Genomic DNA, 25640 nt, shown 5'->3' on the forward strand with positions numbered 1-25640 from the left:
TATCTGTCTGTTTACGTATCTATGGGTGCTTTAAGTATTTTATGTGCCAGTATTGGGTCTTGAAATCAGAACCCAAGCATTGTTTCTTAGCATTTTTTGCTCAAAGCTGGCATTCTACCACTTGAGCCACAGTTTTTACTTCTGGCTTTTTTTCTGTTTCGTTGGAGGTAAGAGTCTCATAGACTTTCCATCTGGTGCTGGCTTCAAACCGTTGATCCTCAGATCTCCGCCTCCTGAGTAGCTAGGATTACGGGTACCAGCCACCAGTGAACGGCTTGTTTTAGGCTACCTTTGATAAGCAGTCTTGTGTTCTCTGCATGTCACCATGCCAATAGCTCCGCGCACGCAGCGGGAGCAGGTGGGAATGGAAGGGCTGAGTGAGGCTTCTGCTCCACGGCTGGTTCTCACCTCCTTACACAGTCCCGCCACCTCCAGTGCTTCCCCATGCTTTCTGAGGCTTGTGGCTGTTGCTTTCTCCGGGAGCTTCAACTTCCTTCCTATCTTCCTTGTCCTGTGTCTACCTGGTGCATAATTTTTAGTTGATCACTGAGTCAGCCCCTAACGAGCTGAGTTTCAAGATTGCCTTTGCTTGGATCTATGGAGGGATATGATTTTAATATTTTTTATCAGAATAGGCTCTACTACCAGGCTATGGACTGAGTGGTGCAGACAAAGGAAAGTGTTAATGTTTTAGTTATAATTACTTTGTGCTCAGGTTAGAAAGCTGTGTGAGGAAAATGCATCTCTGAGAGGACAAGTGGTTACTCTTGAAGAGGCAGTAAATGCCCATGAGATGGAAGCAAAAGCTAACAGAGAGACGATCATGAGGCTGGCATCGGAAGTCAAGGAAGAGCAGAGAAAATCTGCCTGCTGGATGGACGGGAATGACAGGCTGAAGCAGGTACAGCATGCCGTGTGTGTGTGTGTGTGTGTGTGTGTGTGTGTGTGTGTGTGTGTGTGTGTGTGTGTGTGAGCCATAATTAATAAAAGCTGTTTTCATGTAAACAAATAAGTAATATATTTACAAGATCTAAAATTCTAAATGTAGCTGGGAGCTGGTGGCTCACGCCTGTAATCCTAGCTGCTCAGGAGGCTGAGATCTGAAGGTCACAGTTCAAAGTCAGCCCAGGCAAGAAAGTCTCTGTGAGGCTCTTACCTCCAATTAACTATCCCCCCAAAAAGTAAAGCTGTGCTTTAAGTGGTAACGTTTTATCCTTGCATGCAAGAGCTCAGGGACAGTGCCCAGGCCCTGAATTTAAGCCCCAGGACAAGACACCAAAAAAAAAAAAAAAATTTCAGGCTGGGAAGGTGGCTCAGTAGTAGAGAGCTTGCCTTGCATGCATGAGGCCCTGGGTTCGATTCCTCAGCACCACATAAGCAAAAAGAAGAAAGCCAGAAGTGGGGTTGTGGCACAAGTGGTAGAGCACTAGCCTTGAGCTGAAGAGCTGAGGGACAGCACCCAGGCCCAGAGTTCAGGCCCCACGACCGGATCCCCCCCCCCCAAAAAAAACAATTCTAAATGTCTAAAGGCTGGACACCCGTGGTTCCCGCCTGTAATCCTATCTACTCAGGAGGCTGAGATCTAAGGGTCTCAGTTCAAAGCCAGCCCAGGAAGGAAACTCTGTGAGACTCTGATCTCCAAGAAACCACTAGAAAACTGAAAGTGGCGCTGTGGCTCAAGCGTAAAGCACTCGCCTTGAGCTGAAGAGCTCAGGGACAGCGCTGAAGCCCAGAGTTCAAGCCCCAAGACTGACCAAAAAAAAAAAAAAAAGATACACAGTAGGCTGGGAAGGTGGTTCAGTGGTAGAGTGCTTGCTTTGCATGCATGAAGCCCTGAGTTCAATTCCTCAGCACCACATAAGCACAAAAAGCCAGAAGTGGTGCTGTGGATCAAGTGGTAGAGCACTAGCCTTGAGCTGAAGAACTGAGGGATAGTACCCAGGCCCAGAGTTCAAGCCCCAGGACTGGCAAAAAAACAAAAACTCAAAAAAACCAAAAAAAAACGGTACACAGTGAATACTTCTCCCTCATTCCTCTCTCAAAGCACACATTTCTCCTCTGAGGAAATTCGTTTCTTTTAAATCCTTCTGGAACTCTTGTGTGCACATGCATGCATATAATGTATAAAAGCATGTTTCTCAGCTGGGTGCTGGTGGCTCATGCCTGTAATCCTGGCTAACTCAGGAGTATGAGATCTGAGGATCATGGTTCAAAGCCAGCCTGGGAGGAGGGGGGGGGTGAGCTTCTGAGACTTGTATCTTCAATTAACCACCAAAAAAAGCTGGAAGTTGAGCTGTGTTTCAAGTGGGAGAGCACTAGCATCGAGCATAAAAGCTCAAGGACAGTGCCCAGGCACCAAGTTCAAACCCCAGGACTGGCACACACAGAAAAGAATATATCTCATCTAATATATAACACATTCATTTTTATATAGTGTAAAATGGTATACTATATATGGTATCATTATTAGTAAGGCTGCCATGAATAATCTTATATAATTTTTAATGAGTCATATAAAATCCAATCCTAGAAGACCTGCTGGGATCCAAGTAGATAAAAATTAAAAACTGTGTTTGGAAGTGCTGGATTTTGAACAGAAAGCCCTGCGCTTGCCAAGCAAATGCCCTACTACTCGAACCTCTCCCAGTCCTTTCTACTTCAGTTATTTCTCAGAAAAGGTCTTGGGGTTGCCTGGGCTGATCTGAACCATGACCTTTCTACTTCCAACTCCTGAGTAGTGGGCATTACAGGTGTGCCCCACCACACCTGACGGACATTTTGAAATTCTGAGGGGTGTTGATCAAAAGGAGTCTTATTCCTAATTTAATTTACACATGCATTGCTTGACATTTTCAGTTAACTAGATCTGTTTGAGCATGAAAATTACTACCGTATGTTTAATGCCGTCTAATCCGTTAATTATGTTCGTTAAAGTTTTTGGAAAAGAAACCAATTATTGGATTAGTAATAACAACCAACTTCCAAAAGCAGAAGTGAACTGGAGCAATTTGTTAATAAAAGTACACTGGAGAAAAGTGTGTGTGTGTGTGGGGGGGGCTGGAGAAGGAGATGGAGTTGAGATTAGAGAGAGGGAGGGCCCGTGCTCTCCCAGGCTGAGCAGGAGGGTGGCTTTGATGTGTGGGCGTGGCGTGGCCGTGTGGGCGTGGCGCCGCCGGTGGGCGTGGCGCCGCCGGTGGGCGTGGCGCCGGCGTGGTGGGGCCGCGCCTTCCTCACCTTGACTGGCTGTAGTGATGTGGGGAGCTGTGGCCGCCTCTTCTTCGCGCACGTCATTTTTGGGAAAAGAGCTGAAGATTGTATCATGGTTATCAACCACATGTCCTGGGCAGCTTGTGTTAGCATAACAGATGACCACACAGGGTCTTCGGTCTAGCTCAATGCAAGAGCTCCGTCCTAGCATGCATGAGGCCCTGGGTTTGACACCAGGCAAGGCAAAAAATAAAGCAGAACAGGGCTTAGGCAAGAGTTCTGGGGAAGTCCGAAGTCAGGGTGCAGCGGAGGTTGAGTTCTGGGGAGGCTAGCTTTCTAGCTCAGAGAGGCCCGTCTTCTTGTTGGGTTCTCACCTGGGTAGGGGAGGGGATGGATAAAGGAAGAGAGAGGAGGGGAGAAGTAGGGAACAGAAGGGACAGGAGAGGGGGAAAGAGGGAGGAGAAAGGAGACAGTCACTTTAAAAAATTATTCATTCACTTATGTTAAGGGTAAACAGAGAAACCTTACTTCACAGTGAAAAAACCATGAAAGGAGAGTGGGGAGACCCCAAAGAGAAGCCCAGAGAAGCTCTTAGGCTTTGCACTGATTTGTTGATGGCTTATGCATGCACCACCCTGGCCGCTCCTTTCGTTGGCTGAGCAGGCATGTAGGGCGTGAGGGGCAGAAGAAGAGTTTGAGTGGGAACTCATTAATTTTTTTTTCAAATTCTTCATTGTGATTAAGTGATTACATAATTTCCCAAATTTCACAGTATTGTGGGATAGGGATGCTTAGTTAAAGTCACATCACATTCTAACCTCCGTGGGGCAAATTGTCTATCAGGGTCTATAACATTTATGAGTTCTATGAGCTTTGCAATACAGTTATTTCTTCCACATTGGGTGATATGTACATTTCTTTTGTTTTGCATAGGGTTAGCTGTTCCCTCTTTCCCACTTGTTCCCTCCCTCCCATCACTGCCATTAAATTGCTTAGTTCATTTTGACCAATGTCCAGTGCAGCTGATGGGTCTCGCTGTTGTTTCCCTGCGGTGTACACATATATACCATACATGTGATCAGCAGCATGGGGTTATTTAGTAGTGATTTGACCCAGATGAGTGGAAGTCCTTTGTTTCTTAATCTTGTTAATTTTGTCATATCACCTTACCTTTTGGATTTAACATCCACTTATCAGGGAGACCATGTGCCATTTGTCTCTTTGCTCTTGGCTTAGTTCATTCAACATGATTTCTTCTAGCTCCATCCATTTCCCTGCAAATGCTATTATTTTGTCCTTTCTAATGGCTGCATAATATTCCATTGTGTACAGATACCACAATTTTTAGATCTATTCATCTGTGGTAGGCATCTGGGTTGTTTCCTTATCCTGGCTGTTGTGAACATTGCTGCAATAAACATGGAGGTGCATGTGTCCTTGTATTCTGGTTCCTGTTGTTCAGGATAGATGCCTAGAAGTGGTATGACTGGGTCATAAGGGAGGTCAATATTTAGCTTTCTGAGGACCCTCCAGACTGCTTTCCAAAGTGGTTGTATAAGTGTACATTCCCACCAGCAGTGTAATAGGGTTCCTCTTTCTCCACATCCCCTCCAGCATTTGTTGTTGGCTGACTTGTGGATGTGGGCCATTCTGACTGGGGTAAGGTGGTATCTCAGGGTTGTCTTTATTTTCATTTCCTTTACAACCAGGGATGGTGAACATTTCCTTATGTGTTTCTTTGCCATTTTTATCTCTTCTTCTGAGAAGTCTCTCTTTAGTTCCCTTGCCCATTTAGTAATTGGTTTGTTAGATTTGGGAGGGATTAGTTTCTTGAGGAACACACTAATTTTTTAAAAAATTATTTTATTTTTTGCTGGTCCTGAGGCTTGAACTCTGGGCCTGGGCACTATCTCCGAGCTTCTTTTGCTCGAGGCTAGCGCTCTACCACTTGAGCCACAGCACCACTTCTGGATTTTTTTTGAATAGTTTATTGGGGATAAGAATATCATGGAGTTTCCTACCTGGGTTATCTTTGAACCACAATCCTCAAACCTCAGCCTTCTGAGTAGCTAGGATTACAGGCATGAGCCAGTGGCGCCCAGCTTCATATTAATTTTTAATTCAATTATTAAGACTTGGAAATTAGGAAGAATTTTATATTTTTCCATAAAATACATCTTTATGTTTGTCCATAAAATACATCATTAGGAAGTAAGAAACTATTTTGACATGATGAATTGCAACCCTTTTGTATAAATATTTAAAGATTAACCAAACAACTACAAAGAATTTCTTTTCTTATATAAGTGTCTTTACTTGGAAGTGACCAAGACAGTGTTGTTCAGACTTTGGAAACACATTCACTGTGATTTGAGGTTCTTGCCAAAACAATAAAAATTGTAAAGTAAAAACATGAGCAGTAAAAGCTTGAGGTCTTTAATAAAGTACTCATTCATGGGACTTCACCACTAAAGATTTACTACTGAAAAATCCCATCAAGTGTTTTTACTGACATGTTAATGGCCTTACGAAGAGTCTCATGATGGTTTTGTGGCTCTGTTTTTGAGGTAGGAAACTAGGTTTGTTAGGAAAGTCCAGATGGATGAAGGCAGTGAAATATCCACCAGGCTAAGGGTTAGTTTCTATAGAACAGATTTCTGGTTTGCTTAATGAGTCTACTTCAGTTATCTTATGAAATTTTCCTTAATAAAATCTACTTGACTTATCAGAGATGGTAAATACATTATGTGGAAAGCTTTAGTAGTTCACTAAATTTTTTTTGGAGCTGGGGATTGAACCTAGAGCCTTATACACATTAAGCATGTGTTCTACCATTGACCTGTACCCCATGTGCCTAAGTATGGCTTTGTTTTTGTTTTTCCTTTATGCCAGTACTAGAACTTCAACGGAGGATATGGGCACTGTCCCTGAACATTTTCTTCTCAAGGCTAGCACTCATCCACTTGAGCCATAGCTCCACTTAGGACTTTTTGGTGGTTAATTGGAGATAAGGGTCTCATGGACTTTTCTGCCTGGGCAGGCTTTGAATTGCAGTCCTCAGGTCTCAGCCTTCTCAGCAGCTAGGATTTCAATCATGAGCCACTGGTGCTCAGGCTGATGTATATTTTCAGAACTATCAAAGGTTGATGTTCTTTCTTGTGGTTATCTTGAAAACAAAACAAAACAACAACAAAAAAACAACTCCAGCTTTGAGAAAAGTACGCACTGTGTCTACTCAAGCAGAAGTGAAATTTACATATTGTATCTCAACCCCTTTTCTTTTACACAACCAATGTCTCCCTCTCCCTCTCCCTCTCCCTCTCCCTCTCCCTCTCCCTCTCCCTCTCCCCTCCTCCCCCCCTGGGTACTATGCAAGAGTTTTACTGTTGGAGACACATCTCCAGTCCTTTTTGCTTTGATGACTTTTTGTGCTGATATTGGGGCTTGAACTCAGTGCTACAAGCTCTCACTTGGCTTTTAAATTCAAGGCTGACATTCTACCACTTTAGCCACAATTCCACTTTTGGCTTTTTGCTGGTTAATTGGAGACAAGAGTCTCATGGACTTTCCTGCTTGGGCTGGCTTTGAACCTCGATCCTCAGATCTTAGCCTCCTGAGTAGCTAGGATTACAGGCATGAGCCACTGGTGCCACGTTGGGTTTTATTTATTTTATCTTTTTTTTTTGGGGGGAGGTCGGTTGTGGGGCTTGAACTCTGGGCCTGAGCGCTGTCCTTGCGCTCTTCAGCTCAAGGTGAGCGCTCTACTGCTTGAGACACAGTGCCACTTCCCGGGTTTTCTACTGGTTTATTGGAGATAAGAGTCTCACGGAGTTTCCCGCCCAGGCTGGCTTTGAACTGTGATTCTCAGATCTCAGCCTCCTGAGTAGCTAGGATTACAGGCATGAGCTACCAGTGTCCGGCTTAGATTTTATTTTTATAATTATATTTGCATGGTGTGGGATTGCGTTCTAGTCTGTTTTTTTTTTTTTTTTGTCGGTCCTGGGGCTTGAACTCTGGGCCTGGGCGCTGTCCCTCAGCTCTTCAGCTCAAGGCGAGCGCTCTACCACTTGAGCTACAGCGCCACTTCCGGTTTTCTGGTGGTTTATTGGAGATAGGAGTCTCATGGTCTCTCCTGCCCGGGCTGGCTTTGAACCGCGATCCTCAGATCTCAGCCTCCTGAGTAGCTAGGATTACAGGTGTGAACCATCAGCACCCGGCTTCTAGTCTGTTTTTATAATTAAGTCCTCGATGGTTTGTCTTTAGGTTCATTCTAAAACATTAAAATTAGTTAAAGCAGCATTCAACATGACTGGTTCCAAAATAATTTGAATTATGCATGGAATCTCAGCGTGCCAGGCAGAGTCCATTCCATTTAGCCAATGGCTCTCATGAGAGTGCCAGTGGGCAGTGTCATGGCATTCAGGCACGGCGTGACCAGACCAGAACAGTATCTCATCAGCTCTGCCCTGAAGCTCAGACCCACACTGGCCTCTGGGCAGAGAAGGCCATCCCCAACCAGGGTGGAGTTGAACAGTGGTGAGAACTTCAGCCTTAAGTGTGTTCTTGCCTCTCAAGTTCACGATCACACTGGGCCAGCCCAGATTTGGGCAAGGTCTGCTCATTTATCATCAGTGTCGTCTGATAGCTTCCATTTCATCCTCCGTAGGTTTGTTTAAGCAGAACAAAGCTGATCATCCTTTGATGAGGGAGCCTGTGAATCCTTGGGAGACTTGTGCAGGACAAGTGTTCCAGTTCCCGCAGTATTTCCTCCTAGAACACAACGCCAAACCTCCCACCGGCTTCCTGTGTGTGCTGGGGACTTGCGCCAGTCCAGCCTTTCCCAAACCATGCGCACTTTATTTTTAATCATTTGCTCCTTCTTATTTTTTTAATAAAGTATGATAAGAATGAGTAGAAAATTTTAATCATAAACCACACGTCTGAACTCACAGAAACTCACGTCTGAAACCACAGAAGTAAACTTTTTCTTTTTTCGGTCTGGTACTAGGGCTTGAATTCAGAGCCTGGATGCTGACCTTGAGCTCTTGATCTACACTTGCTCTGCCCCGTGAGCCACAGCTCCACTTAACGACTTTTTGTGTATGTGTGCTTTATTTTTTTTCTTTTCTCTTTGCTGATTAATTGGAGATAAGAGTCTTATGGACTCTTACCTTCAAAGCCCAGTCTGGCTTTGAACCAGATCTCAGCCTACTGAGTAGCTAGGATTACAGGTGTGAATCACTGGTTTTAAAGTACATAATGAGAATAAATAGGGTAAAAGACTTATATCTCCTCCTCCTTCCCCTACTCCTCCTACTCCTCCTTCCCCTACTCCTCCTACTCCTCCTTCTCCTCTTCCTCTTCTTTCTCCTCCTCCTCTTTTCTATCCTCTTCTTCCTCCTTTATTTTTCATGTCCGTACTGGGGCTTCTGAACTCAGGATCTTATGCGCTTGCTTAGCGTTTCTGCTCTAGGCTTTACCACTTGAGTTACACCTCTACTGCCAGCTTTTTGCTGGTTGTTCATAAGTAAGAGTCCATGGACTTTTTTTTGCCAGGATTGATGGTGAACCAGAATCCTCAGATCTTAGCCTTCTGTGTAAGCAACGCTTTCTTCTTTGAAAGCATGTGAAGTTAATTTAAAAAAGCAATTATATTCATATCATATTTTGCAGATAAAAATTATGACTAAAACCATCATGTTGAAGATCTGATTTTAATCTGATTTAATCAATTGGGATTTAATCTAATTAAATCTAACTTTTATCTAATGGGTCCTGAGTTCAAACCTCACATGTGCATAATAAGTTTCGTTAGATATTCATACCAAATGTCTATTCACATTTCTACTGAATGTACTCTTTTTGTGGAAATTTCTAGGCTTATTTGTTAATCGTAACTGTGGTAGGTATAATTAGCCAGATAACTTTTTATTTAGTAGATCTGATTTAGAATTGGAGGAATTAGGTTCCTGTTAGAAGTTCCTACCATCATGATAACTATAGTCATCACATTTCTGACAGTTTTTGGGTAGAGCTTTGTAATAATTAGCAACATTGGAACAGTAACTGATGCTGTTTTCAAAACACCAACCTTGAATGGCTTCATTATTTAATGCAGACTCACGTTTAATTGGAAGCTAAATGGAATATAGTTACAAACGCATTTGTTAAAGTAATGGTGAAGGAGTTGTTAGTGCTGCCTTAGTTGGCCTGCATCTAAAGATGTCTAATTATACTAATGTGTTCTGAGGACTGAGTCTTGCTGTCTATCTGGGGGCTGCCCTCATTTGCAAGCACCATATTGCCCTGTGGAGGTCAGCCTGAGTTTCTGGAGGAAGCGGCCTGTGTCTGTGTCAGCATGATCTGACAGCAGTCCTGGCTGGCCAAGCCATGTCACCTTACCTTGTGCCCTGTGCTTAGTGCATCCTTGAGGTAGCCACGCAACCAGATGCCAGCCTGGTACCTTGCTCCTTATAGCCGGCCAGGTAATTGCAGGTGGAGGACATTTATTTCCAGCAGATCTGCTGCTTGTCCCTGAATCCCAATGAGATTAATCAGAGCTCTGGCGAGTGGCCGTCCCCAAGGTCTGGCTCTAGCTCTTGGTTCTGCATTCTATACAGAAATAGCTTAGAGATCCAGGTGCAGAAGCCAGACTTGGTTCTTCCACAGGGGCCTCTGATTCTGTGGTCACAAGTGACTATTTTTTTGGTACTTAGTAGACTCTTAAGTATGGGGTTTTCTTTTCAAAGGAAGGAAATGCTTTGGATTTGTTGAGCTTGGGTTGTTGTGAGCTGTATTTTTCTCCTCCTCCTCTTCCTCCTCCACCTCTGCTCCTCCTCCTCCTCCTCCTCCTCCTCCACCTCTGCTCCTCCTCCTCCTCCTCCTCCTCCTCCTCCTCCTCCTCCTCCTCCTCCTCCTCCTCCTCCTCCTCCTCCTCCTCCTCCTCTTCTTCTTCTTCTTCTTCTTCTTCTTCTTCTTCTTCTTCTTCTTCTTCTTCTTCTTCTTCTTCTTCTTCTTCTTCTTCTCCTTCTCCTTCTCCTTCTCCTTCTCCTTCTCCTTCTCCTCCTTCTCCTTCTCCTTCTTCTTCTTCATGTGGTATGTGTGTGTGTGCGTGTGCGTGCGCGCACGCGTGTACACACCAATATTGGGGCTTGAACTCAGGGCCTGGGCACTTTCCCTTATCTTTTTCACTCAAGGTTGGTGCTTTGCCACTTGAGCCATACCCCTACTTCTGGCTTTTTGCTGGTTAATTAGAGAGAGGAATCTCATAGACTTTCCTACCTAGGCTGATTTCAATCCCTTGTCTTCAGATCTCCGCTTCTTGAGTAGCTAGAATTACAGGCAGGAGCTGTTGGTGCCCGGCTGAACTGTATCTCTAAATTTGTGAATAACTTGGTATGCGGCTAGGAAAATTCCTCAAAGCTGATCTATTTCAGTTACACTTTTTCTAGTATTAATGGACTCTTGATCAGTTCCTTTAGGTTGACAGTCAGCCCTTCTCATCCAAGATCTGATAGAGGTTTAATTTTTAAAATTTTATTTTGAAGGCCCTTTGCCAATGATTGGCTACAAGTACCACCATAAATAACTTTTGCATTAGGGGGTGTCTTCCACTATGAAATAATATTAGTACATCCTACCCTGTATGGGATTTGAGGTGTAAAGTGATTAGGATTAATTTTCATCCCTGTGTCGTTAAATTGGGGATTGTATTTTGTAAGTGAAATGTGGGCATACCTGATTATCAGCAGTGCAGGAAGTGACTCCTGTCAGCCCTGTCTGGAGACATCTCTTTACATTTATAATCTTGTATGTTTTTGGGGTGTGCTGACACTGGAGTTTGAACTCAGGATCGTTCACTGACACTTAGTTTGCTTGCTCTTTCACTTGATCCAAATCTCCAGCCCAGCCTTTTTTTTTTGTCTGTGTTGGTCCTGGCATTTGAACTCAGGGCTTGGGCCCTGTCCCTAAGCTGCTTTTGCTCAAGGCTAATGCTTTACCACTTGAGCCATACCCCTAAAAAGCTCTGCTTTTTAGCTGGTATCTAAGAAGTGTCTAGAAACTCTGCTACCAGCTTTTTCTTTTTTTGGTGATTAATTAGAGATAAGAGTCTCACAGACTTTCCTGCCCAGGCTGGCTTTGAACCGTGATCCTTAGATCCCAGTCTTCTGAGTAGCTAGGATTATAAGTGTCAGCCACCAGCGCCTGGCTAGCCCAGCGTTTTGCTGACTACTCCGGGGCTGGAGTCTTACGGACTTTTCTGCCTTAACTGGCTTAGAACGCTGATATTCCAGATTTCAGTCTCCTGAGTAGCTAAGGCTGTAGGCATCAGCTCCTGGCACCTGGCTAAATAGTGTAGCTTTGCTAAGTGGTTCTTAACTATACTATGAGGACTGTAGTTTAATGAGAGTAGGAATGGGTTTTCGCCGCAGAGGTGACTGGATAGGAAAGTGAATGGAGAAACCAAGAGCTTGATAAGCAAGGCACTTTAGCAGTGCCCTGGTCAGTCCTTCCATCTCTGTGAAGGCCAGGCTCCTTTGACTAACGCCACTGTACTAGCGACTGCTTTCAACTGGTGCTTCACACCTTCTCTCTCTCTCTCTCTCTCTCTCTTTTCCTTCCTTCCTTCCTTCCTTCCTTCCTTCCTTCCTTCCTTCCTTCCTTCCTTCCTTCCTTCCTTCCTTCCTTCCTTCCTTCCTTCCTTCCTTCCCTCCCTCTCTCTTCCTCTTTCTCTCTTTCTTACTTTGTGCCTGCCTGCCTTGTTTACCTCCATCCCTCCGTCCCTCCCTCCCTCCCTCCCTTCCTTCCTTCCTTCCTTCCTTCCTTCCTTCCTTCCTTCCTTCCTTCCTTCCTTCTTTCCTTCCCTCCCTCCCTCCCTCCCTCTCTCTTCCTCCTTTCTCTCTTTCTTTGTGCCTGCCTGCCTTCTTTACCTCCCTCCCTCCCTCCTTTCCTCCCTCCCTCCCTCCCTCCCTCCCTTCCTCCCTCCCTCCCTCCCTCCCTCCCTCCCTCCCTTCCTTCCTTCCTTCCTTCCTTCCTTCCTTCCTTCCTTCCTTCCTTCCTTCCTTCCTTCCCTCCCTCCCTCTTCCTCTTTCTCTCTTTCTTACTTTGTGCCTGCCTGCTTTCTTTACCTCCCTCCCTCCCTCCTTTCCTTCCTTCCTTCCTTCCTCCCTCTCTCCCTCCCTCCCTTCCCTCCCTCCCTCCCTCCCTCCCTTCCTTCCCTCCCTCCCTCCCTCCCCCCTCCCTTCCTTCTTTCCTTCCTTCCTTCCTTCCCTCCCTCCTTCCCTCTCTCTTCCTCTTTCTCTTTTTCTTTGTGCCTGCCTGCCTTCTTTACCTCCCTCCCTCCCTCCCTCCCTCCCTCCCTCCCTCCCTCCCTCCCTCCCTCCCTTCCTTCTTTCCTTCCTTCCTTCCCTCCCTCCTTCCCTCTCTCTTCCTCTTTCTCTCTTTCTTTGTGCCTGCCTGCCTTCTTTACCTCCCTCCCTCCCTCCCTCCCTTCCTTCCTTCCTTCTTCCCTTCCTTTTTGTGCCACTACTGGGGTCTGAGCTCAGGGCCTGGGTGCCGTCCCATAGGTTTTTTGCTCAAGGTTAGCACTCCATCACTCTTCCTCTTCCTCCAAGTTTTTTCTGGTTAATTGGAGATGAGAGTCTCATAGACTAGCTTCAAGCTGCCATCCTCAGATCTCAGCCTCCTAAATAGGTAGGATTATAGGCTTGAGCCACTGGTACCCAGCTTGCTAGTGTTGGTTTTAAACAGGATTAAAGAGGTATTCATTGTCAGTAGAAGGCCCGGGAATGTGGTAGAGTGCTTGCCTAGCATGCACAAAGCTCTGTCTTCGATTCCTTAGTACCATATAAGCAGAAAAGGCCAGAAGTGGTGCTGTGACTCAAGTGGTAGAATACTAGCCTTGAGCAAAAGAAGCTCAGAGACAGTGCCCAGGCCCTGAGTTCAAGCCCCAGGACTGGCCAAAAAAACCAAACCAAAACCCAAACAAACAAAAAACCCCACAAAGAGACAATAGAAAACTTAGAGTCAAATTGAAATGAGCATTTACCCTGGAGTCCTTGTGTGGAACGTAAGTGAACAGCGAGCGGTACTTGCTGCAGGTGCACTGTGGGGTACTACTGTGACTACCTTCACCTTGTCATTATTTCAGGACTTGTTTGGTGCTATGGAGGCCAAAGAGGCTCTTGGAGAAGAAGTAAAGATCCTCCAAGAGAGGCTGCTTACTGGCCAGCGGGCCTGGGCCACCTCAAAGCAGGAACTGAGCCTCCTGAAGACAAGCACCCAGGAGCTGGAGACGAGCTTGCAGGCCAGCCGGGAGGCAGCCATGGCCTTGCAAAGTCAGAATGCCACTTTTAGGCAGCAGATCGCAGCCCTCCTTCCCTGCACGTTGGAGGATGCCACAGAGGATGCCATTTTGGAGAGGATTCGAGAACTGGGTGACCAGGAGGAGAGCAGGGAGAGGGTGAGTGTGTGGGGCTTGTAGAGGAGCTTCCTCTGAGCTCACTCAGCAATGAATGAAAAGTATCCTTTCACAGTGGGAATCTCATGTTCACCTGTACCTAGTACCCAGGTGACACACTGACTATGATGTGCTCTAGAGTTGGGGCCTGCCTGACATTGGATCCTGTCTCTACCACACACTTGCTTATGGCACTGTGAGCCTGGGAATCCGGAGATTATGGAATGTGCTTGCCTGCCAGTCAATCAATCAGTCACTGGTCCTGGGCTTGAACTCGGGACCTCACATTCCTGCTCTAGTTTGTTCACTCATGGCTGACGTTCTACCACTGGAGCCATACTTCTATACCAATGTTTTGCTGGCTATTTTGGAGATGGAGTCTCAGACTTTTCGGCCCCAGCTGGCTTGGAACTTTGATCCTTGGATCTCAGCCCCCTGAGTAGCTAGGATTATAAGGCATCCGGGATATTGGGTGAATGAGAGATGATGGGTATATTCATTAGTTTCAAGACAGATCCATTCTGCTATAGATGAACATGATAATGTTACTTCATATATATTTAATACATACAACAAAATTTATTTAAAAGCAGTTCAAGGATACATTTTCCAATTTCTTGCAATGTTAAAAAATTAAATTCTTTTTTAAAAAGTCTAGATTTTAGCTGGGTAAAGTGGCTCACGCCTATAATCCTAACTATTCAGGAGGCTAAGATATGAGGATCATGGTTCAAAGCCAGCCCAGGCAGGAAAGTCTGTGAGATTCTTATCTCCAATAAATCACCAGAAAACCAGAAGTGGTGCTGTAGCGCTCACCTTGGGCTGAAGAGTGCAGGGACAGTGCCCAGGCCCAGAGTTCAAGCCCCATGACCAACCAAAAAAATTAAAAAAGTCTAGATTTTGTACATGCTTAAAAGACACCCCATTGCCTCTTTAGCCAATCATTTTTAGGATTCTCTTTGTGTATAAAATGTTTACACACAGAGGGCTGCTCGACCAAATTCTACCATGTAATATATATGGATCTGTGAGATTAACTCTCTTCTCTTTCTAACTCAGTTTACCTACAGGTACTGACTGAGGAAATTTTTTACCAGAGTAAGAAAAACTCCATTATTTACCTTGAGTGGCAATCAGTATTTTTCAATAGCTACTTTTTATTGGCCATGTAGTTTATTGCTTCCTCTTCTATATTTCCAGGTTTTCTTTATTCTTCTCTAAAACTATTTTAATACTAGCTTATGAAATCATGGTGTTCGGTTGTCAGCGTGATATATACATTTATTTTCTAAAGCAAAATGGTGTAAATTGGTTAAGCTGAATTTGCCTTTCCCCAGCTCCCCATAAAAATTAGAATGATTCAGAATCTTTTTAGTGCTTTTGTCGGCCTTTCTTACCCTGTAATTTTTCCCAATAGCTCTTCTCCCTCTTTAAAAGCCTGAAATTAAGCATATAGCGGGTGTCTTGCGTGACTCATCCTCAAGTCAAATCAGGAGAAAATGGATTTCATATATTGTCTTAGAAATGGTTTTAAGAATGCAAGCTTTACAAATTGATGAGTGTGTAAGTGTGGGGGAGGCTCATTCCCCTGTCAGCTGCCGCTCACGCTGCACACACGGCCCCAAGGTTAACACTCCCGCAAGCCCGGGAGGCTTGGTCCCATGCCTTCTCTGCTTTGTGTCCAAGCCTACCTGCGGAACCTCGCTTCTCTTGTTGACCCCTTGGCTGCCCGTTTTCTCTCGCTTGGATTTGCAGTTCTTGGTAGAGCTGAGGACATCGCCCACGTTTCTCCAGTAAGTCATTTCTACTTGCGATGGGTGTTTCTCCTTCTGGCAAAAGTTCATTTTCTTTAGCAAAGCTTTATTTATTTATATATCTTAGAGCAGCCTCTGAACGACTGACATTTTAGACCAGTAAATCTTTAGTTGTGGACATTGTCCTGTGCTTTGGAGCACCGAAACACAAAGGGCAACGTGAAGAGAGAGAGCAAGAACTCGAGCCAAGGAAGGCCTGACTGAAGCTAGATGACGCCATAGAAGAGATTCATCATCACACGCTCAGAGGGAGCCGTTCCTGACGGCGTCTTCACGTGACAATCCTACCTCTGGAACTGTAGGCCACAACATTCTGCTCAAGCCACTCAGTTAGAGGAGGATGGTTAGAAATGCCCATTCACTACCGATAGCTTCTCTCACCCTAATTGATAACAACCACAGGAGTTTCCAGACCTTTCTAAAAAAGCCCCCAAGAGCAACATCACCACACCTCAGCTGAAAACCTCTGCCTTAGAGGAAGCCCCTGCTGTGGAGCCCCTCAAATTCTAAAGGAGTTCTTAGACCTTATTGAGTCTTGACATTTCAGAACATCATAGCTGGTGTTTATGAAATAGTGGCCTCTTGCACAATGGCAGAAAATTACCACATTTTTAGAAGTGTGAGGCAAAATGTTCTTTCCTTTGAGGTGTTTCCTAACTGACTAATCATCTGGATGAGAACTGATGATGGGCAGAGAGCATTATGACCATGATCAGCATTGTGTCATTTCCTGCATTAAAGTCAGAGCTACTCACATATTGACCTCCACAGCCTCTTTGCTCTGCTTTAGACATTCCTATGGCTCTCCTTCCATCACAAGAAAATGTCTTAATCTGAGTGCTCTTAGGGTGCAGTGGGGCGCAGTTTGTTCTAAAGAGCCTAAGATTGTCTCCATGGCCCTAATCTTCCTGATCTTAGGTCCTATCACCAATAATCCTGCCACTGCTGAAAGCAAACATTCCCATAGGTGCACCTGTAGGTGCTGACTTCCACTGATGGGACACAGTCTGTATTCCACGGTCACCTCTGGGTTACCAGGGCATGGGAATAGATGGAGGGTTTCACTTCCCTCGTCTTCCTGGAGCTGCTGTAACAAAAGATCACCAAAACTGAGTGGAGTGGGAGGTATTTTCTAGCTCCCAGTCCTAGAGGAGGTTAGAATTCGAATGCCAGGGGTTGGCAGACTGCTTCTGTGCACATCCCCTGGCTTCCGGTGGCCCCAGGCTTTCCTTAGCCTGGGGTGGCATTCTTCCTGTGTCTTCACACGGTCTTTCTTTGTGTCCAAATGTCCCCTTCTCATATGGATGCTGGTCTAATCAGGTTAACATCCACCTTGGTCCAAGTTACTGTGTCTTGGTTATCTCTGTAAAGAGCTCATTTTCAAATAAGGCCAGATTCTGAAACGCTGGGGTGCTTCAATATGTATTTTTTGGGGGTACTCAACTCACATAGCAAGAATTGATGTGGGTAGAGTGTAAGGTATATTAACTAGGTAGGTTTCATTAAGTAGCCAATTAAGAGAACACCATGCACTATTCAGGCAGGAAAAGAAGTTTATTTACTGAACTGCTGCCCCAGCAATGCATGGTGGAGAGGTATGGCTGCAAAGGAAGGGGTGACCCACCCCTGGGCCAGGATTTATCTAAGCCAGGGACAGGAAGAGGTGTGGCCAGGTGGGGGAAAGGTGTGGCCACACTGGACCCAGATGTGACTTCAGAGTCTGGGACACTCCTCAGGTCAGATGGGAGGCATGTGACCAGAGGTGGCCCAGGATCTGACCTAGCAGGAGGGGAAGGTGACTGCTTCCAGGTCTGCCAGTTACCTAGGTAACAGATACTGGGCAGAAACTTAGCCAAGAGGCAGGGAGGTGTCCCTGTGCAGACCTTACATAGAGGAGGCGGCCTTGGCTTAGCCTGTCATCACCATTGGCCATACATACTGACAAGGAGGAAGAGGAGTTTGCCTTCTACTGTATTCCTGTGACAGGATCATTTATTAATTAATAATTTTATTGTTATTGTGAGGGGTTACTATTTTGTAGGTCAGGTATTAAGTACATTTCTTTCTTTCTTTTTTTTTTTTGTCAGTTGTGTGACTTGAACTCTGGGTCTGGGCACTGTCCTGAGCTCAAGGCTAGCACTTTACCACTTGAGCCACAGCTCCACTTCTGGTTTTCTGGTAGTTAATTGGAGATCAAGAGGTTCATGGATGTTCCTGCCCAGGCTGGCTTTGAACCGAGATCCTCAGATCTCAGCCTTTGGAGTAGTTAGGATTATAGGCGTGAGCCTCTGGCACCTGGCTAGTATATTTCTTTTTATTGGACAATGTCATCCCTGTCTTTGCTTTCCCCCACTGGCAGTTTATTTTATATAGCTCCTATTACAGGAAAGTTATGGCTTGAATAATAGGAAAAATGTTGTTTATGTCCAAAAGGCCCTGGTCCTTACGTGACCTGAGAGGCTCTTTCTCAACGCAGGGCTCTTGTACCTCTTGTTTGGTTTCATCTCAGAGCAGAATGCCTCCCTCCCTGGGGAAATCAGCAAACCCTTGACCTCGGCAAGTGAATTAACTCAGCCTTCTGACTTTACTTCCCAAACTCCCATGCTTACTGTTGAAGGAAGCAAGGCCCTCTTAGAAATCTTTTGTCTTTCATTTTTTGCTTTACAAAATTGAGATATGTATTCTCTAAGCATTACTTTTTATTTTCTAATAGATTTTATTTATTTTTTTAGAACAAAACAGCAAAACTGAGAGGAAAGTATGGACAGTCATATGTTCTTCCTGCCCGAGGACACACATGTAGCCTCTCCCTATTGTCAGAATCCTGTACCATGCTTGTACACGTGTCATGATCACCTGGAGTGATACACTGGCACGTCATTCTTAGTGAGGCATTGCAACCATTCATGGCTTACATTACGTTAGTGTAGCCTTTCTCATGCCCGGATCCCAATTCCCTACATCTCTAGTGTGAAATGGAAATCTCAGTCTCATTTTATCCCACAGACTATCAGCTGTTTGTTCATAGATACTCAGAAAAGCAAGCAAGAGAGAAAGACAGAAAGAATGAAAGAAAAAGGGAAAGAAAGAAGAAAGAAAAAGAAAGGAAGAAAGAGGAAAAAATAAAGAAGAGAAGGAAAGAAAGGAATGAGGAAGGAAGGAAGGAAAGAAAGAAGGAAGGAAGGAAGGTAAGAAGGAAGGAAGGAAGAAAGGAAGGAAGGAAAGAAAATTGTGTTGATTCTTTTGACTTCTTGGTGTATTTGTTGGGGCACTTGTGTCCCACTAGCATTTGATTACCTGGAACTGAGTTACATGGGTAATGTTAATTGATTTGCATACACTTATGTAAATTTAGCTCTGAAAATACTCAGGGGAGTCCCATGCACTGATTACTAAATGAGCTTCTGAAGCTGAGCTCCGTGACCGGGTAGAGTATGGAGTTATTAGTGGTTTGCCCTTTCTGGACCCCAGAATCTTGGCTTGCCCACTGAGCATCTTCAGTACAGCCAGTAGTCTGTATATTAATGGTTTCAGATGTCATATCCTAACTGATGCTCAGGTTTCCGTGGGTCCAAATCTTCCGTGGTGAAGATTCAGGTGGGATTCTTTTGCCTTTGGGTCATGTATTTGTCCTCCTGAGAAAGTCTAGTTGAAAAAACACTCTGCCATTTGAAAATAGTTTGGGAAACACATGTAGGATAGTTTCTGAAGGGTCCTTAAGGGCGTGTGACTGGCTGAACCCACTCTGAAGCAGATGGACATGGGCAAGCTGTATTGAAGGTCACTGCATCCCCAGTGGGAGCAAGTCTGCTATTCAAGTTTGCTTCTCAAATGATCTCCACGTACACCTTTAATCACCAGTGAGTTCCTGGGAGATTCGTTGTTTTCATTTGTTTAGGTAGCGTGCTGTTAAGAGAGTAGGGATTAGAAAACAGGGCTACCTAACCCCCAAACACCTTCCTACACAGTCTGCTCCACATCAAGATGTCTGCTCTCTCCTTTCCTCAACTCATAGCTCACGGTCAACTCAGAACGACTCCATCCAGATCTACTACAGGAGGCCCTGCTTCCTTCAGCTGAGCTGTGCTGCTGGCCATGACTGCTGGCCAGAGCTCTCCCTCTCTCCAGCTGACACGTCTACCTCTATCTTCTCTGTTTTTTTATGCCAGTCCTGGGGCTTGAACTCAGGATCTGCACACTGTCCCCGAGCTATTTTGCAGAAGGCTAGCACTCTACCACTTGAGCCAAATCTCCACGTCACCAGCTTTTTGGCAGTTCATTCATCGGATCTCAGCCTCCTGATTAGCTAGGATTACAGGCGTGAGCCACCAGCGCCCGGCCTTGCATCTATTTTGTTATTAGTTTCACTCTATTCTAGCTCAGCTGTGGGGCAGGAAAAGTGTTGAAGATTTGGAAGACATACATCCTCCCTGGAGTCTACATCTGTTGTGCAGTAACACCTTGCAAGCCTTGAATGACCCAAACAGCTCCCTGGTGAGGCAGCATCATGTAGAACTTGTTTTTTTTTTTTTTTGGGTCCGGTCGTGGGGCCTGAACTCTGGGTCTGGGCGCTTGTCCCTCAGCTCTTCAGCTCAAGGCTAGCACTCAAGGCTACCGTTTGAGCCACAAAGCCACTTCCGGCTTTTTTCTTTTTGCTTATGTGGTACTGAGGAATCGAACCCAGGGCCTCAGGCATGCAAGGCAAGTGCTCTACCACTGAGCCACCTTCCCAGCCCTAGAACTTGTTTTATAGCCATAGTTCTGTAGGGTGCCTTGCATGATCTACCCAGACAAGCCCTTATTCTCCTTGTGTTAAGATCAGATCTGTTGTTTGTAAGCACTATGATCAGAACCTAGAGTTGAGGTTTCTCAGACACCTATATTCTTTGTGACATTCAAAAATTCCTCAAGAAGGGGAGATGAGGCTCAAGTGGCAGAGTGCCAGCTTGATTGGAAAAAGACAGGTGAGAGTGTGAGGCCCTGAGTTCAAGTTCTGGTACTGGTGTGTGTGTGTGTGCGTGTGTGCACGCGCGTGTAAAAAGGCTAAGGTACCATGCCCAGATGCTGCGTTCAAGCCCCTGTACTGACACACACACACAAATCTATTTTGAGAGGACTGGGATATGGTTCAAGTGGTAAGGACAAGATCAAAGCTCTAAATTCAACCAAAAAAAATAAAAACGAGAAAGTTAAAATATCCTTGGAGAGCAGGGTGCCAGTGGCTCACGCCTGTAATCCTAGCTACTCAGGAGGCTGAGATTTGAGGATCACGGTTCAAAGCCAGCCCAGGCAGGAAAGTCCGTGAGACTCTTATCTCCAATAAACCACTCGAAAACTGGAAGTGGCCCTGTGGCTCAAGCGGTAGAGCACTCGCCTTGAGCTGAAGAATGCAGGGACAGCGCCCAAGCCCAGAGTTCAAGCCCCATGACTGACCAAAAAAAATATCCTTGGAGATATAATCCATTGAATTTGGCTTTGAATAGCTAACTCTGTCAAAGTATAGAACTAACTGAATTATAGACCTAGAACTCTTATCATTTGAATGAGAAGATGCTTAACATATTACTAGGTCAAAATAAAGAAAGTTGCATGCATAAAATAATCTTGGCTGGGTTAGCTCTAAACCACGATCCTCAGATCTCAGGCTATTGAGTGGCTGGATTACAGGTTTGGGCCAGTGGTGCTTGATTTACTATATGTTAACCGCATGAACTATTTTAAATATTAATAGTTGTGGCCCCTGGGTTGGGGGGTATCTATGTGAGACTATATTTTTGCATATAAATTCTTTTTTAATGAGTATTTTATAAAGGGCATGTATATTACTTTACTGTGTAGGGGTTGAGGATAATATTTCCTTAAGTAGTTGTGGAGGTTTTCTCTGATTTATACTTTATTGGTCCTCAATCTAAGTGCTAAGGGCAATCTTCTTATTGGAACCAATCTTCTTATTCTTTGGAAAATTGGAAGGCAGCTACAATATCTTTTTGTATGCTTGTTTTATAGATAGGTAAGAAGAAATTGATTTTTTTAAAAAATGGAGACTATAAGAATTCTTGAACAGTTGGGATGTTTAACACTACAGAATAATACTGTAAGGCCGAATAAATATGTAGTACTGCTTTCTTTTCTTTTACCAAAAATAAAAATTTGCAAAAGCAAATTTTATCACTGCAGACTTAGTTTCTTTGTGTGTGTGTGTGTGTGTGTGTGTGTGTGTGTGTGTGTGTGTGTGTGTGTGTGTGTGTGTTCTGGGGCTTGAACTCAGGACCTCTCACTTTTGATTGGGCTTTTTCACTCAAGGCTAGCATTACACCATTTGAGCCACATTTATGTGGCTTTTTTTTGCTGGCTAATTGGAGGTAAGAGTCTCACAGATTTTTCTACCTGGGCTGGCTTTGAACCACAATCTTCAGCTCCCAGCCTCTTGAGCCATTAGGGGTGCAGGCACAAGACACCAAGGCACAGCACAGACTTAGTTTTTTGTTTTTTTTTTTTACCCAACTCAGCACTTTATGAAACTGGATTTAGGGTTCTAAAAGTATACTTTAGTTTTGATAACCTTCTGCTGTGGGTATAAGGAGTCAGAACTGTCCAGACCCAGAAAGGAATTCTGGGAAAGATGTCAGCAGTGGGCAAGTTCTGGGGGTTGTAGTAAGTCTCAGGCACCAGTCACAGAGGGACATGGTTTTGTGTTGGAGAAGGAGGACTCAGTAATCAGATTCCTGGGGTGACTGCCTGCTGCCATTACCTGTATTTGGCTTCACCAGCTTAAAGAGATTTTGACCTTTCAAGTGCTAAAATGATAATGTCACTTCGTATCTGGGTCGTAGACCATCAGTGGCACTGGACTTCAGGACATGAATAACCAATATTCAATTGAGGGCCATATAAAACTTAAAAAAATGTGTTTCTGCACTTGAATTCCCCAGACTGCCTTAGGCTTACTTATCATGATGCACTTTCATGAGCTCCATGCGCATAGTGTTTCTGGGGTGGGGAGGATGACTCTTGTAGTTTTGGAAAACAATTTTTGTTCTAACCCCTTTCCAAGTTTTGAAACTTCTAAATTAATGGCAGTTTTGGAAGCAAGTAAATGTTATCCTTACATAATTAACCCATTGAGGGAATTAATTAATTAATTAATTATTTATGCTGGTACTGGGGTTTAAACTCAGGGTCTCACATTCTGGCTTGACTTTGTCACTCCAGGCTGGTGCTCTACCACTTAAATCACACCTCCACCTCCTTTAGGAATTATTGAAAAGTTACAAACACTGCTCAGAACTATTTTGTTAGATAATGAATGTAGGTTGATTTCAAACAGGCAAATATAGCTACCAGTGGCCTACTTTTTAAGTGCATTTTTTTTTTTTTTGCAGAGAATTTATAAGTGGGTATCATAAATGGCTGAGCTGCCTAGGCTGAACTAGAGTTTAACTCTTTGTTGTATCTCCAACAAGAGTTTTCCTTCTTCTGTGTCTTCATTTCCAGATGGTCTCCCAGCTTGAAGCCCAAATAGCCGAGCTTACTGAACAGTTGGGAAAGGAGTCTGAGTTTCACCAGGAAGCACTGCAGAGGGCCCACGCGGCAGAAAACAAGTCGGAGACTCTTCAGAGTCAGCTGACACACCTCGAGGGAGAGCTGGTTTCAGGAGATGTTTTGCGAGACAACTTGAATGCTGACAAAGAAAAAGTAAGATCCTTTCAGCCACACATCCCCAGCGTGGAAGCATCTGTTGCTGTCTACGATTTTACCTGAGAATAGTTAGAATTTTGAAGTATTTGGACCGTTTGTGTCCTGGGTCATGATGAATTCCAAGGAGCTATGAGTCTCTTCCTATTGTTTGGCGTGTCCTTGATTCAAAGGAGTTCAATTAAATCCAATAGAATGACCATTATATAATGAGGTCCTGAAAGTTTGGGGAGCAAAATATGAATACTACAGAGTTCCTAATGTTGAAAGACTCATAATTCAGTGCGGGGACAGATGTGTAGATGGTGTGCTGTCTCATCGATTGTGTGCAGTGCCACAGCTACGCTGCAGTCCTTACTGTAGTAGTGCAGGAATTTCTAGTTAAGGAGAAGATTTTACAGGAGACAACTAAGTTTATCTTTTTTTTTTTTTTTTTTTGGGTCAGTCATGGGGCTTGAACTCTGGGTCTAGGTGCTATCCCTGAGCTCTTCAGCTACAGGCTAGCGCTCTACCACTTGAGCCACAGTGCCACTTCTGATTTTCTGGTGGTTTATTGGAGTTGAGTCTCAGATACTTCCCTGCCTGGGCTGGCTTGGAACCATGATCCTCAGATCTCAGCCTCCTGAGTAGTTAGGATTGTAGGTATGAGCCACCGGCACCCCACCTAAGTTTATCTTGAATGATAAGTAGGACTAGAGAAGGGACAGATACGGAAGGAGAAATCTGTTAGAATAGTTTTATGTTCGGAGAATGGTGAATAATATTCGCATATGGGCCGAACATGACATTCTTAGTGGGCCACAGCCAGAGGGAGGGACTGGAGTGCCTTGGATGATGAAGACTGAGCGTTGCTTATTGTGTTGGCTGTAAAGTGTAATACAGCATTGTGAGCGTCAGTCACATGCTGAGGAATGATGCTTGGTCAGTCATGGACTGCACTATATATATGACAGCGGTCCCATAGTATTGTGGCTGGGATGCAGCCCAGCGGTGGAGTGCATGCCTGGCACGTGCAAGGCCCTGGGTCCCATCCCAGCAACCTCCCAAAAAGTTAGAAAAGATCCTATTGCTTAGAGAGATTGTAGCCATCTCGGTTGGTGAAAGTAAGTTCTACAACGGTTCATGTACGTGCTGTAGTTCTTCAGACATGTCTCCGTCACTAAGCAATGCACGGCTGTATTTTAGAAGGATCATGTGATGGCACTTTGGAGCCAAGACTGCAGTATGTCAATTGCCTAGAGAGGAGAGTAGGATGAGAGGAGAGAAGGGGTCCCCCATGAAGATTTGAGTATGGGGATATCACCGGTGATGTGTGACACAGCACTGGGGCTTGAATTCAGGCCCTCACGCTCTTGCTTGTTCTTTCCACTCTTTGGTTGACTCTCTACAACAACTTGAGTCACATGTCCACTTCTGGCTTTTTGTTGACTGATTGGAGATGGGCATCTTGTAGATTTGTCTGCCCTGGCTGGTCCTCAGATTTAATTATAGGCATGAGCTCTCAGCACCTGGCAAGTTATAGATTTTTTTCCCCCCATGGCCTTCCTTTCTACATCAGGCCAGTTCTCCTTGTCCCCACCTCTCTCCCTGGAAATCCTTCCTGGCCATCTCTCTAGCAAAAAGGGGACGAGTGGGACCCTAGCAGGGTGGGTGGTAATTACTGAGCCCCGAAGCAGCCACATTCAAATTTGAAACAACACTCCATATGCCTTATTGCACATCAGGTTACGAGCAGCTGTTCTCTGAGAAAACGTTCCCCCCTTCAGCTGGGAAAACCATTTCTTCAAGACATAGCTGGAAATGTGCTGCCCCTGGAAGCCTTCCCTAGAGACCTTGCTCTGGGTCCTTGCGCCTGCCTCACTCTACCGAGCCTGAGCTTCCTGAAGATTGGGAAGACCTTTGTGCTGCTTCTCCAGGGCCTATCATGACAGTCAGATAAATATTGTCTGAATTATCGAAGACTTATGTCAAAGGCAAGCGGTTCAGGTAGATTAGGCTCTCCTCCTTCCTCTCCATAAAAATGAGTCATTAACTTAAATTGAGATTATGCCAAGATAACTCCCAGTTATGAAAGCAAATTGTCTAAGTGAATTCTGTCCATGGTGAAGTTTGTGCAGATCACTGCCAATAAAATGCATGTTCTGGTAAGGCTGATAGTATGCAAGATTGGAAAGGACAGCCGTGCAGAGATGACAGGCACAGTAGCCTAGGCTAGCACCACATGACGTACTAGAATGCACCCTTCCTTACGTATGCCAAACTGTGACTCAAATGAGGAGAATGACCAGCGTTCCTTTGCTTCTAGGATGCGATGCTGACTAGTATCTTCTAAGGAGCAGTTAAGATCCTCAAAAGAGGCCATTCCTCTGTGGGTCTTATATTGGTCTCATGTGAATCCCTTCTAGTCTTCTATTGATGTTTCATTTGAAGTGAATGAGTCCCCTGGAGACACAGAAAACAAGAGA

The 25640-nt window shown here is 44.8% G+C and overlaps 1 protein-coding gene across 1 annotated transcript in view; it reads left to right on the forward strand.

Moving 5' to 3' along the window:
- The window catches only part of Ccdc170 (coiled-coil domain containing 170), a 74236-nt gene that overhangs the window by 28221 nt on the left and 20375 nt on the right, over positions 1-25640 (forward strand). Inside the window, exons 5-7 of the mRNA XM_042683688.1 lie at positions 716-901; positions 13358-13669; positions 22975-23175. Coding sequence (XP_042539622.1) covers positions 716-901; positions 13358-13669; positions 22975-23175 — 699 coding nt within the window. The remainder of the gene's footprint in view (positions 1-715; positions 902-13357; positions 13670-22974; positions 23176-25640) is intronic.

Source organism: Dipodomys spectabilis, unplaced genomic scaffold, assembly GCF_019054845.1.
Source record: "Dipodomys spectabilis isolate Male_0828 unplaced genomic scaffold, ASM1905484v1 ptg000001l, whole genome shotgun sequence".
Taxonomy (NCBI): domain Eukaryota; kingdom Metazoa; phylum Chordata; class Mammalia; order Rodentia; family Heteromyidae; genus Dipodomys; species Dipodomys spectabilis.